General features: G+C 34.4%; 1 protein-coding gene across 1 annotated transcript; it reads left to right on the top strand.

Moving 5' to 3' along the window:
* Positions 1–201: 201 nt before the first annotated feature.
* Positions 202–12,669, top strand: LOC142355661 (transient receptor potential cation channel subfamily M member 1-like; the record flags this gene model as incomplete). The annotated part of the gene is made up of 5 exons (XM_075407741.1): positions 202–358; positions 6,047–6,169; positions 10,528–10,658; positions 11,219–11,327; positions 12,550–12,669. Coding segments are annotated over exons 1-5 (582 nt in total), but the record flags the coding sequence as incomplete, so codon positions are not given.
* Between the last annotated feature and the right edge of the window lie 794 nt (positions 12,670–13,463).

Here is a 13,463-nt window from a genome sequence, read left to right as displayed (position 1 = left end):
ACGATGAATCAGCATTGACAAAGAAAGAAAGAAAGAATAAATTTCTCCAAATATTAGACAGCAAATTAAATCAATTTAATTAAAAAATTTATTTAATCATAGAACATAACAACAAAAAGTATCTCGGAGAGGACAGATAGACGGGGTTATTAAACCCACCTAGTATCTGCCCTGGAAATAACTGATATACAATGACCTAAGGGCCCGGGTTAGTAATTGGCTTGAGATATTTTAGTCGAAGAAACCGTTTTTCCTGGCTATGCTGGCTGGCATCACCCATCTAATTGGAGGAGGATTCCGATTTGCAGTCATGACTGACGAGTTTGTGGATGACTACACGAGATACTACAATGAAAGGGTACATCAAAATTTAATCTCTGATATGATAACTGATCGATAGTACAATAAATCTGATAGGTATCTTATTGGAAAAAGTCCCATTAATATTAACTGATTAACTGATGAAGAATACGAGTTTCTGATTAGCATCTCCTTTTTCCATAAAACATTTTTTATCTAAGTTTAAGCCTCAAATGAATAATAACAAGGAAAGTCGGTAAAGTGCGTTCGCGCATAATGTTCCAACCCATCAAGTAAAAAAAGAATTTTGAAAAAAAAAAACGAAATCAGCTCATCCTAGAAGCGTACCTTTATTAATTCATTGAAAATAGTTGTGCACATGACTAATGAAATTGTCATCATTAGCCCTCTAAATGCACTATATTTTTGCTCCGACCCCCACTTTAGTGGGGAAGGAGGAACTATATACTCAAATGGGTTTTTTTTTGTTCAGTCAATTTTGGCCGATCGATATAAACATCGTAGAGAGTTATGAGAGGTATCATTAGAAAACCAGTCCAGCGTAGAATAAGGAATGAAAAAGATTTTTTCCTTTTTCGTTTTTTATAGGGAGTTATCGAGGTCTAAAGTTTTCTGAATAATTGCTGTTTTTATTCACATTTTCAGTATTTTTTACCAAATTTGTGTAAATTTTGCTAAAAAATGAAAAATTTGTTAACTGTACTGTTATTTATTTCAACTCTAAAGATAAAAGAGGGTTATTGAGTTTTTCGATCCGAGTTTTTTGTCTAGAATTTATGCTAAATTTTTCAAAAATCAGACTTTTTTCGAGAAAAATTTGCTTTTTTAACCCACTTTTTTAAAATTTGCTTGAAGTAGACACCTCAACTGCGGTCAAATTCTTCTTAAGAAAGGAGCTAGTTGTAATCCCGCTGGCTTTAAGAGTCTTCAGGATCATTATTTTGCAAGTTTTTTGCAAATTTAAACTCGGTAATTACAAAGAAAACATTATTTATTTTTTGATAAACTGAAAATTTTGTTTAAAAAATGTTATATTTTGCAATCATTTGAGCAATTGAATGTTTTTCTAAACGCAAAGCACATCTGGGCTGATGTTGATCTCACCGTGGATCCCTACGATGAAAAATTTTTCAGATTTAAATGGGGGGCGACCTTTTTACCAAAGCATTTCCGCTTTGTAAATGTTTTTTATGTAAATTACTGACAAGAATCTCAAATCGGGGCTCAATTAGTGACAGATACTATTTGCAAAAAAGATTTCCAACGAAATTTCAAAATGGTTTCAGAGTTAAGCTCCTGGTTTTTATGGCTTAGACCAATTGTTTTCGTAAAAATTTTTAAGACTTTTTGAGTTTTGCTTTCGTTTGTTATACTTTTTGTATCCCAACTTTTTGTATCCCAACAAAGTGTCCCCAATCCAAGATGCAGTTCAATTTTAAAAAGGTCAAGATGAACCTAGACAATTTTTTCAGTTGTTATCTAATGTCTCTTATGACTTTGAATATACTTATTTTAAGAAAATATCTGTGAAGTTTTGAACTTTGCCACGATTTTATCTTATTTCTATCAACTTGGGGCGCAGCCTCAGTAAAAACAGGCAGATACCACTTCCGTATGATTAATAAACTATTGTTGGAAAGGGTTTTATATTCAACTAATGTTTTCCTTGTTTTGATACTACGCGTTTTCGAATAATTTTTTTTTCATTTTCATTTTTGAGCATAATTGCATTTTTTATGAGTCTATTTCGTTTCCTTCCCAAATTATCACATTGTTGGCAAATCTAATTGAATGAAAGCGTAGTAGGAAAATTGAACAGCGTTGGAAAAATGCGTATCTGTATTTATTGTTTTTGTTGAATATTTTATGCTTTTTGGGCTCAGACCAAGTCATCTCGCGAAACTTTGTGGATTTTTTGTTGTTTTTTCTATGTTTGTCTTTCCTGTTGTTGTTGTCCGCCATATACCTGAAAACGATAGGTCTCAATTGCTTCCCCATGACAGATAACTCCACCTAGATAAAGATTTCAGTTTATAGCTGTCTGTTTTAATGACTTTCAAATTGAGTTTTTTAAAACAGTTTTTTTTCAGCTGTCTCTTTATGCTTTCAATTTGGTCATCAAGTAACTCGATCTCACTGATTATAAGTCTCAATAACGTTTGATATTTCAACTAATTGTATTGCGCTTTGTTATACGTTGTGACTGATTGCTTCGTCCATTTTCAAAAAAATTTTGAGAGATTTATATGCTGTTCAATTTTTGGGTTTCTTCGTGTCTACATTGTCTTTTTATAGGGAACGCTCGGTGATGTTAGGATGAGGAGAAAAAGATGATTTAAAGTTCTTAGAGCTAACATTTTATAAGTATAGTGCCGTGAATAATTTGATGTCGTAAAATTGTTTGAAGTTTTGGCTTCCTTGTGTGTTTGTTATGCAATTGTTATTTTGTGGGGTCGTGGCGTGGTCTCATTTTTAATTACCCCAATTGGCTTCCTGAGGTTTTGCAAATTAATCCATCGCTTTTTGTTGGAATCTTAAATCTGTTATGACTTTTGGAAAAGTTTCTTTCCAAAACAAATTTGGGTTTTTGAGCTTCGTCATTTTTTAAAACAGATTTTTTTGGTCAAACTGTAGATCAGTCTTTGTAAACACAGGTGACAACCCGTTTGCAGTGAGCTATGAATTTACCCTTGTAACAGTTTTAGCTTTAAAATTTTGTTCCTTGGCTTTCTTTACTACTTTTAGTACGACACTGCATAAAATGTTTGTGATTTTTATATTTTTGTAAATTTTAGAGGATTTTTGTTTTCTTTTCTGGTTATAACCATAATTGTAAGTCCCATTGCCTTTAAAACTTTGCACAATTAAAGATTGGATTCTGGCTCATCTCAATTGCTTCTTATGGAGCTATAAATGAAAATTGCAGTGAATTCAGGTGATATCTAAGGACATTAATAACTGTGAAGTTAATTCTTTTCAAAAATACAAACGTATTTTTTAACTTTGCACCTCTTTGCTATTTTTTCACTTTTTTCGACTTGTTAACCAGTCGCATTGAGAACTGGTCCCATATTTTTCCTAATGAAGTTTAGTTTAAACTGTTTTGTTTAGATTTCATCTGACGCGAGTTTGATTTTGTTATGATTTTTTTATTGTAGACATCGAGTTGTGGTCGTAAATGATGTTTGTTTTTTGATTTTTTTAATGGTCTTTTTAGTAGTTCTTTTATCAAAAACTGTCATCGACCTGCTAGCGTGGCATCATTATATTCCATTGGTTGTTTATTGAACGATATGTGTGTTTTTGATCTCTTCATCATTTGGTAGCCAATTAAGTTAAGAATGTGGATGAGCGGGGTTGGAACATTATGTGCGTACGCACATTACCGAGCCTCCTTGTTAAATTAAAATTTCAAGTAAAACGAAGTCTTTCATTTTTTTGAATTAAAGTCTCTTCTAGCCATCGATTTCTGATCGCTAATTTTGAATACTGATATCTAGACGAACGATTTGAATCAAAAGATTGTGGCAATGTCGCGACTAAACGTCTGTTTAGTTTTAAAAAAAGGCAGGGGACAGCCAGACGAAAAAATTACTCATTTACAAAAGGGGAAAACACTGCCGGCATTAAATCCCAAAACAAAATGTAGAAAGTGAGTGAAACAGTTTGAGAACTGCTAAAAAGAATGTTTGGAGAATTGAAAATCTCCGGCTTCATAAGGCTGACATTCAAAAATATTTGCGCAAAAAGAAATTCTCAATCTTTTTGAAAATTGGTGCTTAGATAAGTTGTGCGTAGGACTTATACGAAAGTTGACCATCCAATTCTTTCTACCTCCAAGTCTGCAAACCTTGAAAAATTTCAAAATTTTCTGCAAATATGTCTAACGAATTTTAAGTCTGTCTTCAGTGTGAGGTCCGCAAATGTTTGCAGCAATAGATGCTTTCAAAGAAGCTCATACTTTTTGTCTTATATTTGGTTTTTTTTTTCAGATGACCAAATGGAAAATTGGCCACAGAATGGAAAGGTTCCAAGTATTTGAGTCTGCTTTCTTTCATAAAATGAAAAACACGGTTTTTTTTTATTACAAGATTTAGAAAATATTCTTCAGCTCAAATGTAGCTTCTTCAAAATTTGTTTCATTTTACAGCAATTATATAGTTTCAACTTTCTTTTATCATCGAAATTATGAATTTAATCTCAGACACAAAAATTTAAATACTTTAATCGGAGAAGCAAAGATTTATCGGAGCAATGGAAGTACCATTTGTAATTTTCAGCGGGGTTACTATACAGTTTTAGGCGAATGAGGTTTTTGCAAAATTTAGTCCTTAATTGAATCGCAAGATATCAAAATTTAAAATTTTTCCCTCAGGACTCATTTTTTCTCCGCGTTTTTGAGATACCACAAGTAGTTGTGTATCCGCAAAATGCTCATTATCGATCAATCATCCAACTATCAAAAAATTTAATAAAAAACCCTGCTTTTACTACGTTCTTAACTTCCAATTTCATGAATGGCCAAGGAGAACTGGTATGCGGAGTTATAATTTTTGAAGCAGGCTGACGTGTGATTTCTAAAAAAAACAATACCAAATGCTTCGTGAAATCAGACAAAAGATACTTTTGCTTCTCTCTGCAAAACATTTTGGTCCGGCGAAATTTGCTTGAACTGGTCTTATCGTTTTCATCTTTGAATAAAGATGAACGATTGGAACCAGAGAACTCGCAAAATGAGACGCAGACAAAAATTTTTGTTCAGACAATTTTGGTTCCGCAGGAACAGTTTCGTTCAGACAAAAATTTTTCGTCTGAACGAAACTGTTCCTGCGGAAAATAGTGGCAAAAAATTTTTAGCTCTGACTTCATGATTTGTGAAAAAGTAAAATTTGCAGGTTTTTATTATAACTGCCTGCACTGAGGTCAAGATTGTATTGCAAAATTATTATGATAACTCCACTATTTTGACAACGATGTACAAATTTGACAACGATATACAAACTTTTTTTCGGGCAAAATCGATACTAAATTTTAAAAAAATTATAAAACTTTAATCTCGTTCTCTTTATACTCTTTCTTTTATTGGAAAATTTGCCTGCAAAAGAGTAACCACATAAAGACCGATATATTAAATAGCTTATAAAAGGGATCTATTCTGCCCCCCCCCCCAGTGTTTTTTATGACCCCAGCTACAATTTATATGTTGTTATATAGCACGTTTCTATGTATGAAAATAGCACGTGCGCATGGGGGTCATAAAAGATTTATGCTCGCTAAGCGGGTGGGGGGGGGCAAAACAGAATAGATCCGACAAAAGTACCACCACTGTCGAGATCAATCACTCATTCAATCAGAATGGTGTGAAACAGATTAGATCCCAGATTTCAGAGGTGCCAGAGTAGGAGCTTCCTATAGACATTACCAGATTACGAAACTGCTGTCGTTTTTGAAACTCTGCTAATTTAGTTCAATTCCAAATCCTGGCTTTTATCTCGATTCTTGATTCTACGCGATTCTCAATGAATGTCAGATTTTCTCAGTGACTTCATCAGTGTCACCTAACCTAAGCCTAATTAAAGTTTTAAATAAATTTACGATCTTTGCGTTTGTGTCCCCCAGCTTAGTGGCCAGTGCCTATGTAACTGGGGGCACATAACGTATTATCAAAAATATCTAAAATTTGTGATGATAGAATTTGTATTTCTGTGAAACAATTTGTGTCTAGGTGGAAAAGGAGAGAACGCTGCAGAGACAGTTGACAGCTGATGAGGTTGAGGAATTGAGACCGCCCCAAGTGTCCGATCCCACGTTCATCCTCTTCCTCTGGGGAATCGTCAACCACTATCACGTAAATTGAACCCTGAAAAGATTTTCCATGAAAAACGTTTGCTTGGCTAAATATAATATTCAATGATAAGATCATGACTCGACCCATGGAAAAAAGGGGCTTGGCCGTGTTAGTCCAAAAAAATGAGAGTGGCTGCACCCACAAAAGACTTGGTTTGAACTTAAGGTATGTGCTCGACCGTGTAATTTGTGTCAAAATCGCCCCTTTGTCTTATTGAATCTTCTCATCGAGTCTAGATCTCTTCTAAGGCACTTGCACCTTAATCTAGCTCAATAATTGTAGGGGGAAGTTGATTGCCGATATTATTGTTCCGACCCTCTTGAGGGGGGAGGAACTATATACTCAAATGGGTTTATTTTGTTCCGTGAATTTTCGCCGCTCGATATAATCATCGTAGAGTGTTGAGACTGGTATCATTAGAAAGCTCGTCCAGCGTAGAATATGAAATTAAAAAGTTTTTTTTAATTTTCGTTTTCTACAGGGAGTTATCGAGGTTTAAACTTCTGAGAAAAGAAGAGTGAATTCACGTTGTTTTCATTCACATTTTCCGGAATTTTTGCCTAAATTTTCGTCAATTTTGCTAAAATTTGTTATAATTTTTAAAAATAGTGTCGTTGATTTTATTTTTGAAGACGAACAAGCATTGTTGATTGTTTTGATTTGATTTTTTGGTCAAAAAATCTGGATAAACATTTCAAAATTTAGCCTTTTTCATCGAAAACAGCACGAAATAAGCTACTTTAGTCCACTTTGATTAAATTTGCCGACAGTACACCCCCAAACAACACTCATACAATCTTTGTAGACTCAGAGGGGGGCTATTTGTACTTCAGAGTCCGCTGAGAGTGCACTGTAGTTAAAACTTTGCCGTTTTTTGCTAACTTTACTCGTTGATTATCAAAATTGCAGAATTTATTTTGAGTTTTCAACTACCAAATTATCTATATCTACAACATCGAAAAATCAATTGTTCCTAACGGACAATAAGCATTAGCAGGGCTAGTTTTGGGCCATTCTTGGACTGTTACAATCCAAAAAAATCGGGTTGTAATCAGTCGGTCTTTTTTTTAGAAAAAAAGACTTTTTTTAATAATAAAGAACAGAACATATCAAATCAAAGCTCAGGAGCGATAGGTCCAACCAATTAGCAGCTCGAAGCTAATGCATTTAGTTTTTTGCTTGAAAGTTTGTGGTCGTTTCTTTTTTCTTAAAAATAATTGACTTTTCAATAAATAATGGCTTAATTATTTTTTCCTCTATTTTTTTCTTAATTTGTTCAACTTCCTGCTTAGTATCAGCAAAGAAAGACTGCTTCTTCTTTCTACTGATTTAAAGTTTATTCGCGGTTGCAGTTTTAAGCCTGGAGTTATTGTTTTCTGGCTTTGATACTACAAGATTTCAGATTTTTGTTTGTTTTGATATTTGCCAGTTTTTCACGTTTTCTAATTTTGTCACATTATCACATTATTGACAGTTCTCATGTCACCTTATTAGCATTTATAATAAGGCACAATTGAACATATTTAATTCCTGAAAGATATACATCATCGTTTTAACGGCCTCGACGCCTCTTTCTTGAAGAAATCAATTGAATTTTTTAATTTTGTCTCCAACTGTCATTTATACTTTGTCGTTTCGGTCGTATGAAATTTCTTGTATAGTGATAGCTTTCATTGGCCTTTCATGTAAGAGGAACCGATATTCTGATATTAGTAGACAGCTGATGGCTTTCATGACTTTGAAAACAATCGTTTTCCAAAATTAAAAAAAAAAACTTTTTATTCTCGCAATTTTGTTCTTTTTATGTTTCTTTTTGTTACCTAATTTCGTTAGTTAATTACAGGTCAAATATGACATTATGGGTGTCAATGGAATAAAAGGTATTGGTGTCCCAAAATCTTTTTTTAAAAGAATTTGTTATGACCTTACTGGCTTCGACACCGGTTTTTCACAAAAAAAAGTAAATTATTTCGATTTTTGTCATATTTGACGTTCTTTTTGTAGATGCAAGAAATATTCTGGATAATTACAGGTCTCGAGGGCTTCCTTTTCATGAATAAACGACCCCATTTAAATAGCTCTTTTTGTAATTAATGCCTTTCATGACATTGAATGTAGTTTTGTTTCGAAAAAAAAATTAAAAGTATTACATACTTTAGCACTTCGCTTTTTTGTCTACTTGTTACCTAGTTTTACTAATGAATGGCCACGTACTACATTATAGCTGTTTGAAGAAGGCGCAATCAAATATATTTTGAGTGCCAAAATTTGGCTTGACGGTTTTGACAGCGTTTTCTGGCAAGTTTCAATTGAAATTTTGTTTGCTCTTTGTTGTTCTATTTAGCCGCTTTAAAAAATGAATAAGGACAGGTCCTAATGCCCTTCTATAAAATCAGTGGTAATCGTAAGTTTTTGGTAATATTAATTGAGTCCTAAAGGTATTTATTACTTTGAAGTTAACTGTTTCAAAAAAATAAGTTAATTTTTTTAATTTACTGTTTTTGTTCTTTTTTGTATAATTGTTACCAAACCTTTTTATGGACTGGTCGCATATGTTTTCTGGTGATTTATAAGTTATTTTTGGTTAATTTTAGTTTTATTTGACGATATGTTGACTTTGTTATTAAATTTAGTTTTTAAGAGGGACATAAATTTTTTGATGTAATTAATGTTTGTTGTTGTTGTTTGATTTTGCTGTTCGTCTTGACTCGCTTTCCTAATATTGACAAATTACAGCAATCTAATGCATCAATTTTTAATCCACTGATTTATTTGCTTTGGAGGCTATCTTATTGTTCAAACAGAATTTTTTGAAAAAGACTTGGGCTTTTTTGGGATTCGCAAAAAATAATTTTTGGGTTTTTGTATCTGTTCCTCATTTGGTAGACAATTATGCCAAAATTGTGGATGGGCGGGGTCGGAACCTTATGTGCCATCGCACATTACCGAGCCGCCTTGTTATTATTATCAACTTGGACTGAAACTCACAACATAGTGAAAAAATTGATGAAGAATAATGAAGAACCGGAACCAAATTGGAAGTGCAGCTATTGCAAATTGAAAGTTTTAGCGCTTCTTTTAGTGGATTTCTCCCAGTGAAACGAAACTTGTTACGCCTTGATAAAACATGCATGATCTTGACATCTCTCGCAGAACTAAACACATCTTGCCAAGAACTTGAAATACAAACATTTCATGGTAATCTTGGTAAGATCTTATCAAGATAGAACAAGAAAATTTTTGTACAGCTCTTGACAAAATCTTGATAACACTTACTATCTTTTCTGATTGCTTGCTCATCCACAGAAAAAATCATCGTCTTCTCAACACACTAAATAAAGTTAAGGTAAATTCACCTTAACGAAGTCAGGGTAAACTTTTGTTAAGATAAAATTAAGGTAACGTTTACCTTAACTTTACCTTAATTTGAGCTAAGTTACAAGTTTAGCTTAACTTTGTTTAGGTAAAATTAACTTAAACTACCTTACTGGTTTTATTTTTTATTTAAGTTTACCTTATGAATTCGCGCTAAATCGTTTTTTATAGGTGCTTTTTAATTTTTACAACTTGGTATATCTTACCATGCCATGGTTAGTCTTTCTTGGTTATCTTGCCAAGATCTTGTTTCTTGACGGCCATGCAATAATCTTGCATGTTCGTACAAATCTTGATAGTTTCATGGCAAGTACCATGTCAAGATCTTGGCAAGATTTAACAAGATTTTAGTATGTTTCTTATCAAGGTGTACCAAATTTCAGTTCACTTGGTTTGCATATTTCCAGTCTATTCAAAAATTCTTCGGAAACAGTTAAACGCCAAAAAATACAATCTTCGTTTTTGCTCTCACAGAATTTTGCACCCCCGTTTATGAATTTTATGAATTTTATAGCATATGAACGGCTTCGGCTTTCTATACTTTTTACGGTAAGTTTGCAAGCAGCCGTGTATTGATGTAGAAGATAATACATAGGGACATAGTAGAAGGAGCGTTCTTTGTTCTTTTGGTCTAGAATCAAGAAAACCTATTTTTATTTGTAGCAACTAATAGCGCTAGGCCCAATTGGGACCTTAGATCGAAAAAGAAACATATCAAATCTAACGGGCTGATGCAAAGTTGTAATACAAAGAAAAAATAAATTCGTGTGTGTGTGTGTGTGTGTGTGTGTGTGTGTGTGTGTGTTTGTGTGTGTGGGGGGGGGCAATAACGGAAAACGAAAAAGGTCCAAAATTTGTTTGCAAAAAATGTCTTGAATACACTTCCAGGAACATTTTCATTTCTCAGACGTATTAAAAATTTTTATTTCTAAATAATGCCGTTGGACAATCTTTATTATACTTGATGATGTCTATATTCGTAGGAGATGTCACGTATCTTCTGGCGCCACGGAGACAACTACATGGCTAAGGCTCTGATTGGGATGCGAATGTACACAATCATGGGGGAACAGTTCTCAAACATGGACCAAGAGGCCCTAGATGAACACATCAAGTAACACAAATAAAATAAAAACTTTCGCATCTTTTCCGTTTGTGCCCCCCACCCCCACTACGTTATGCCCCCCACCCCCCCTGTTGCAGAGCACGTGCCATTACATAGTAAATCATTATGTAAAAATATAGCTCGTGCGTTTGGGGGGGGGGGGGGCGCAAATAATATGCACGCACTAAGCTTTCACAAACGGAAAAGATCCAAACTTTTTTTAAAAAAAAATGCAAATTAGTTCTGCCTAGCTTGACCGAACTTACGTACCAGAAAACCTTCCATATATGGTATTTTGTTTACCTTAGAACGGACCATATATGGCCCATCAAAGCCATAAAAACCGTTTATGTTCATGGTACGGTTTATTAAGGCACCATATAAGGATGTTTTTATGATACGTAAGTTTCCACCGTAACTTCAGGATAAAATATACAAGTGGGTTCATTGAAAGCTTGATTGAAAACTACTAGTTAGCACCTCTATCGGAAAAGAAAAATTGCCTTTCAAAATGAGCCTGCTTAAATGATCACCGAATCATTTTGAGTATTTTTTAACTTTTTGTTTAGCGACTACTCGGAGCTGGCAATGGACATTTTGCGCAGGAGTTACAAGTCCAATGAGAACGACTCAAGTCAGATGATAGTGTCATCTCTCTCTTGCTGTTCAACTCACTCTGTAAGTTTGTCACTCCTCCCGTGTTGAGAATTTCGTCTGATTCAAACAGAAGACTATACTCATCAGTACTGAACTATAGAACCAACCGAAATAGTGAATTTCTTCAACTAAAAAGCAAGCTAGCTCAATGTTCCGAAAACTCTAATATTGGATCCTTCGAATGTGATTATCCGCGAAAATAGAAAAATAATTTTGTTATAGTATATGTACGCATACGAACGAGAAAGTTTCCTTCATGAAATTTAGACTTAAAAATAGCTCAAACAAGAAAGTTTCCTTCATGAAATTTAGACTTAAAAATAGCTCAAACAATATTATAGTGATGTGATAATGAGCTCATGAGCATCCTTAAAATTGGAAATTAAGTAAAAAAAAATGAAGCACTTGAGAGAAAAAAATGATAGAAAATTCTAATGAGCTTAAAACAACCACAAATTCAACAAAATATTTGAAGAGGTTCGGAATAGCCGAAAACACCCTTGAATTACCAATGAGCTTCAAAACGCAATCAAATAGAACTTAATTTTTTTTAGTTTAAATTAACCTTTCAGACAACATAAAAGATAAAAAACCAACAAAACATCTCGGGGACATGAACATGAACAAAAAATTCTTTCGCTTAACGAAAATTTTATCAGACTTACATTTTTCGCTATTTCTCAACAGAAAATATCAAAAACCAAAGTTAAGCGGCCAATCAATTATAGAGAGAGTTTTAAAAGCGCAGGTGAAAATTGACGGTGGAGGATGGGATAGTTTGATCAGGGTTAGTTGGGGGGGTAGGGGCAGTTGGGAGGCATGTGGGGGTATTTATGTCAGAGGAGGAGAGGTTTTGGTAGGCGTGGGAGGATGTTAGTAGTCTTCTATAGGAGGAGGGATTGTTATGGGATAAAAAATATCTCAAAAACCCTTGGAACTTAAATTTTATCAGCAGTTTTGAATTTCCATACAGTAGAAACTAAGCTACTGTTATAGTTTAGCTTTGGAGAACTGAAGTTGACGTTCACCAGAACAAGGAATATATAAACTAATGGGTCTTTCCCATTATAGCCACCCCCAGCTTAGTGGTCAGATAAACTATAGCCCCCCCCCCCCTCCTCCTCAATCATGGTAATTATACCATAAGGGGGGGCTATAATTTCATGGGGGGCTATAATGGGAAAGACCCAAACTGATTAGCGACACCGTACCTTCAATCAAATAATTTACTTCGATATTTCAGGTGTTGGGTCTGGCAGTTTTGGCTGAGCACGAGGAATTCATTGCCCACTCCTCCTCCCAGACAGTCCTGAATGAAATCTGGTCAGGTGGAATTAGACAGTGTGACAACATCAACATGAAGGTACAATAAGCTTAACCCCAACTGGTGGGTTGTCTGCGCGATTGGGCAAATTGACCACCTGAATCGAATCGGTCGATGCGTTGAAAAACTTGGGAGCATCTTGAAATCAATCTTGCAAGTGAATGTGTACGAGTACCCAGGTCGAGGTGTACGTTAATGATCACACCCACCCAGACGAAAAACAGCCATTATCATATTTTAGCTCGTTTTTCATACGTGCTCGTTTTTAACTCGTTTTTGTTGTTGTCATCACCAGACGCACCCTTCCAGACAATAATCACCCAGGTTCAGTTTTTAGCTCGTTTTTCACACGTGCTCGTTTACAGCTCGTTAAAGATATTAAAAAAACTCCCCAATAGCAGAACTATGCTACTAGGAAAACTTACGATGACCTGTTTTTCCTCAGTATTCTGATAGTCAAATCGTGCTGTTTTCTTAAATGGTGTATATTTGAATTAGGTTCAAAGCTTTTAAATGCCAGAACTCAAAATGCCAGAAGTTGCTACTTAGTCAGAAGTTAAATTTCGTTGACTTTCGTCATTTTTAAACGTGCGCGTTTCGTGTTTTAATCATGGTTACGTGACTCTGAAGCAGTTACTTCGAAATTTTGACTTAATATCTCTAGCCACTGCAGAGTCATATAGAGATCTTAAAGATCATAAACCGCTAAGATCTTAAAATTGCACTCCAGTGATCATATTGCAAACAAACGTGAATGAAAAAGTAACAAGTTGTTATAAATATAGAGGAAGACGACAAAGTTTGGAAAACATCAGTTGAAGAGGAAAAGCAAT

Source organism: Convolutriloba macropyga, unplaced genomic scaffold (assembly GCF_964194025.1).
Source record: "Convolutriloba macropyga unplaced genomic scaffold, txConMacr16.3 SCAFFOLD_6089, whole genome shotgun sequence".
NCBI lineage: Eukaryota > Metazoa > Xenacoelomorpha > Acoela > Convolutidae > Convolutriloba > Convolutriloba macropyga.
This window is presented reverse-complemented; position numbering and strand designations above follow the sequence as displayed.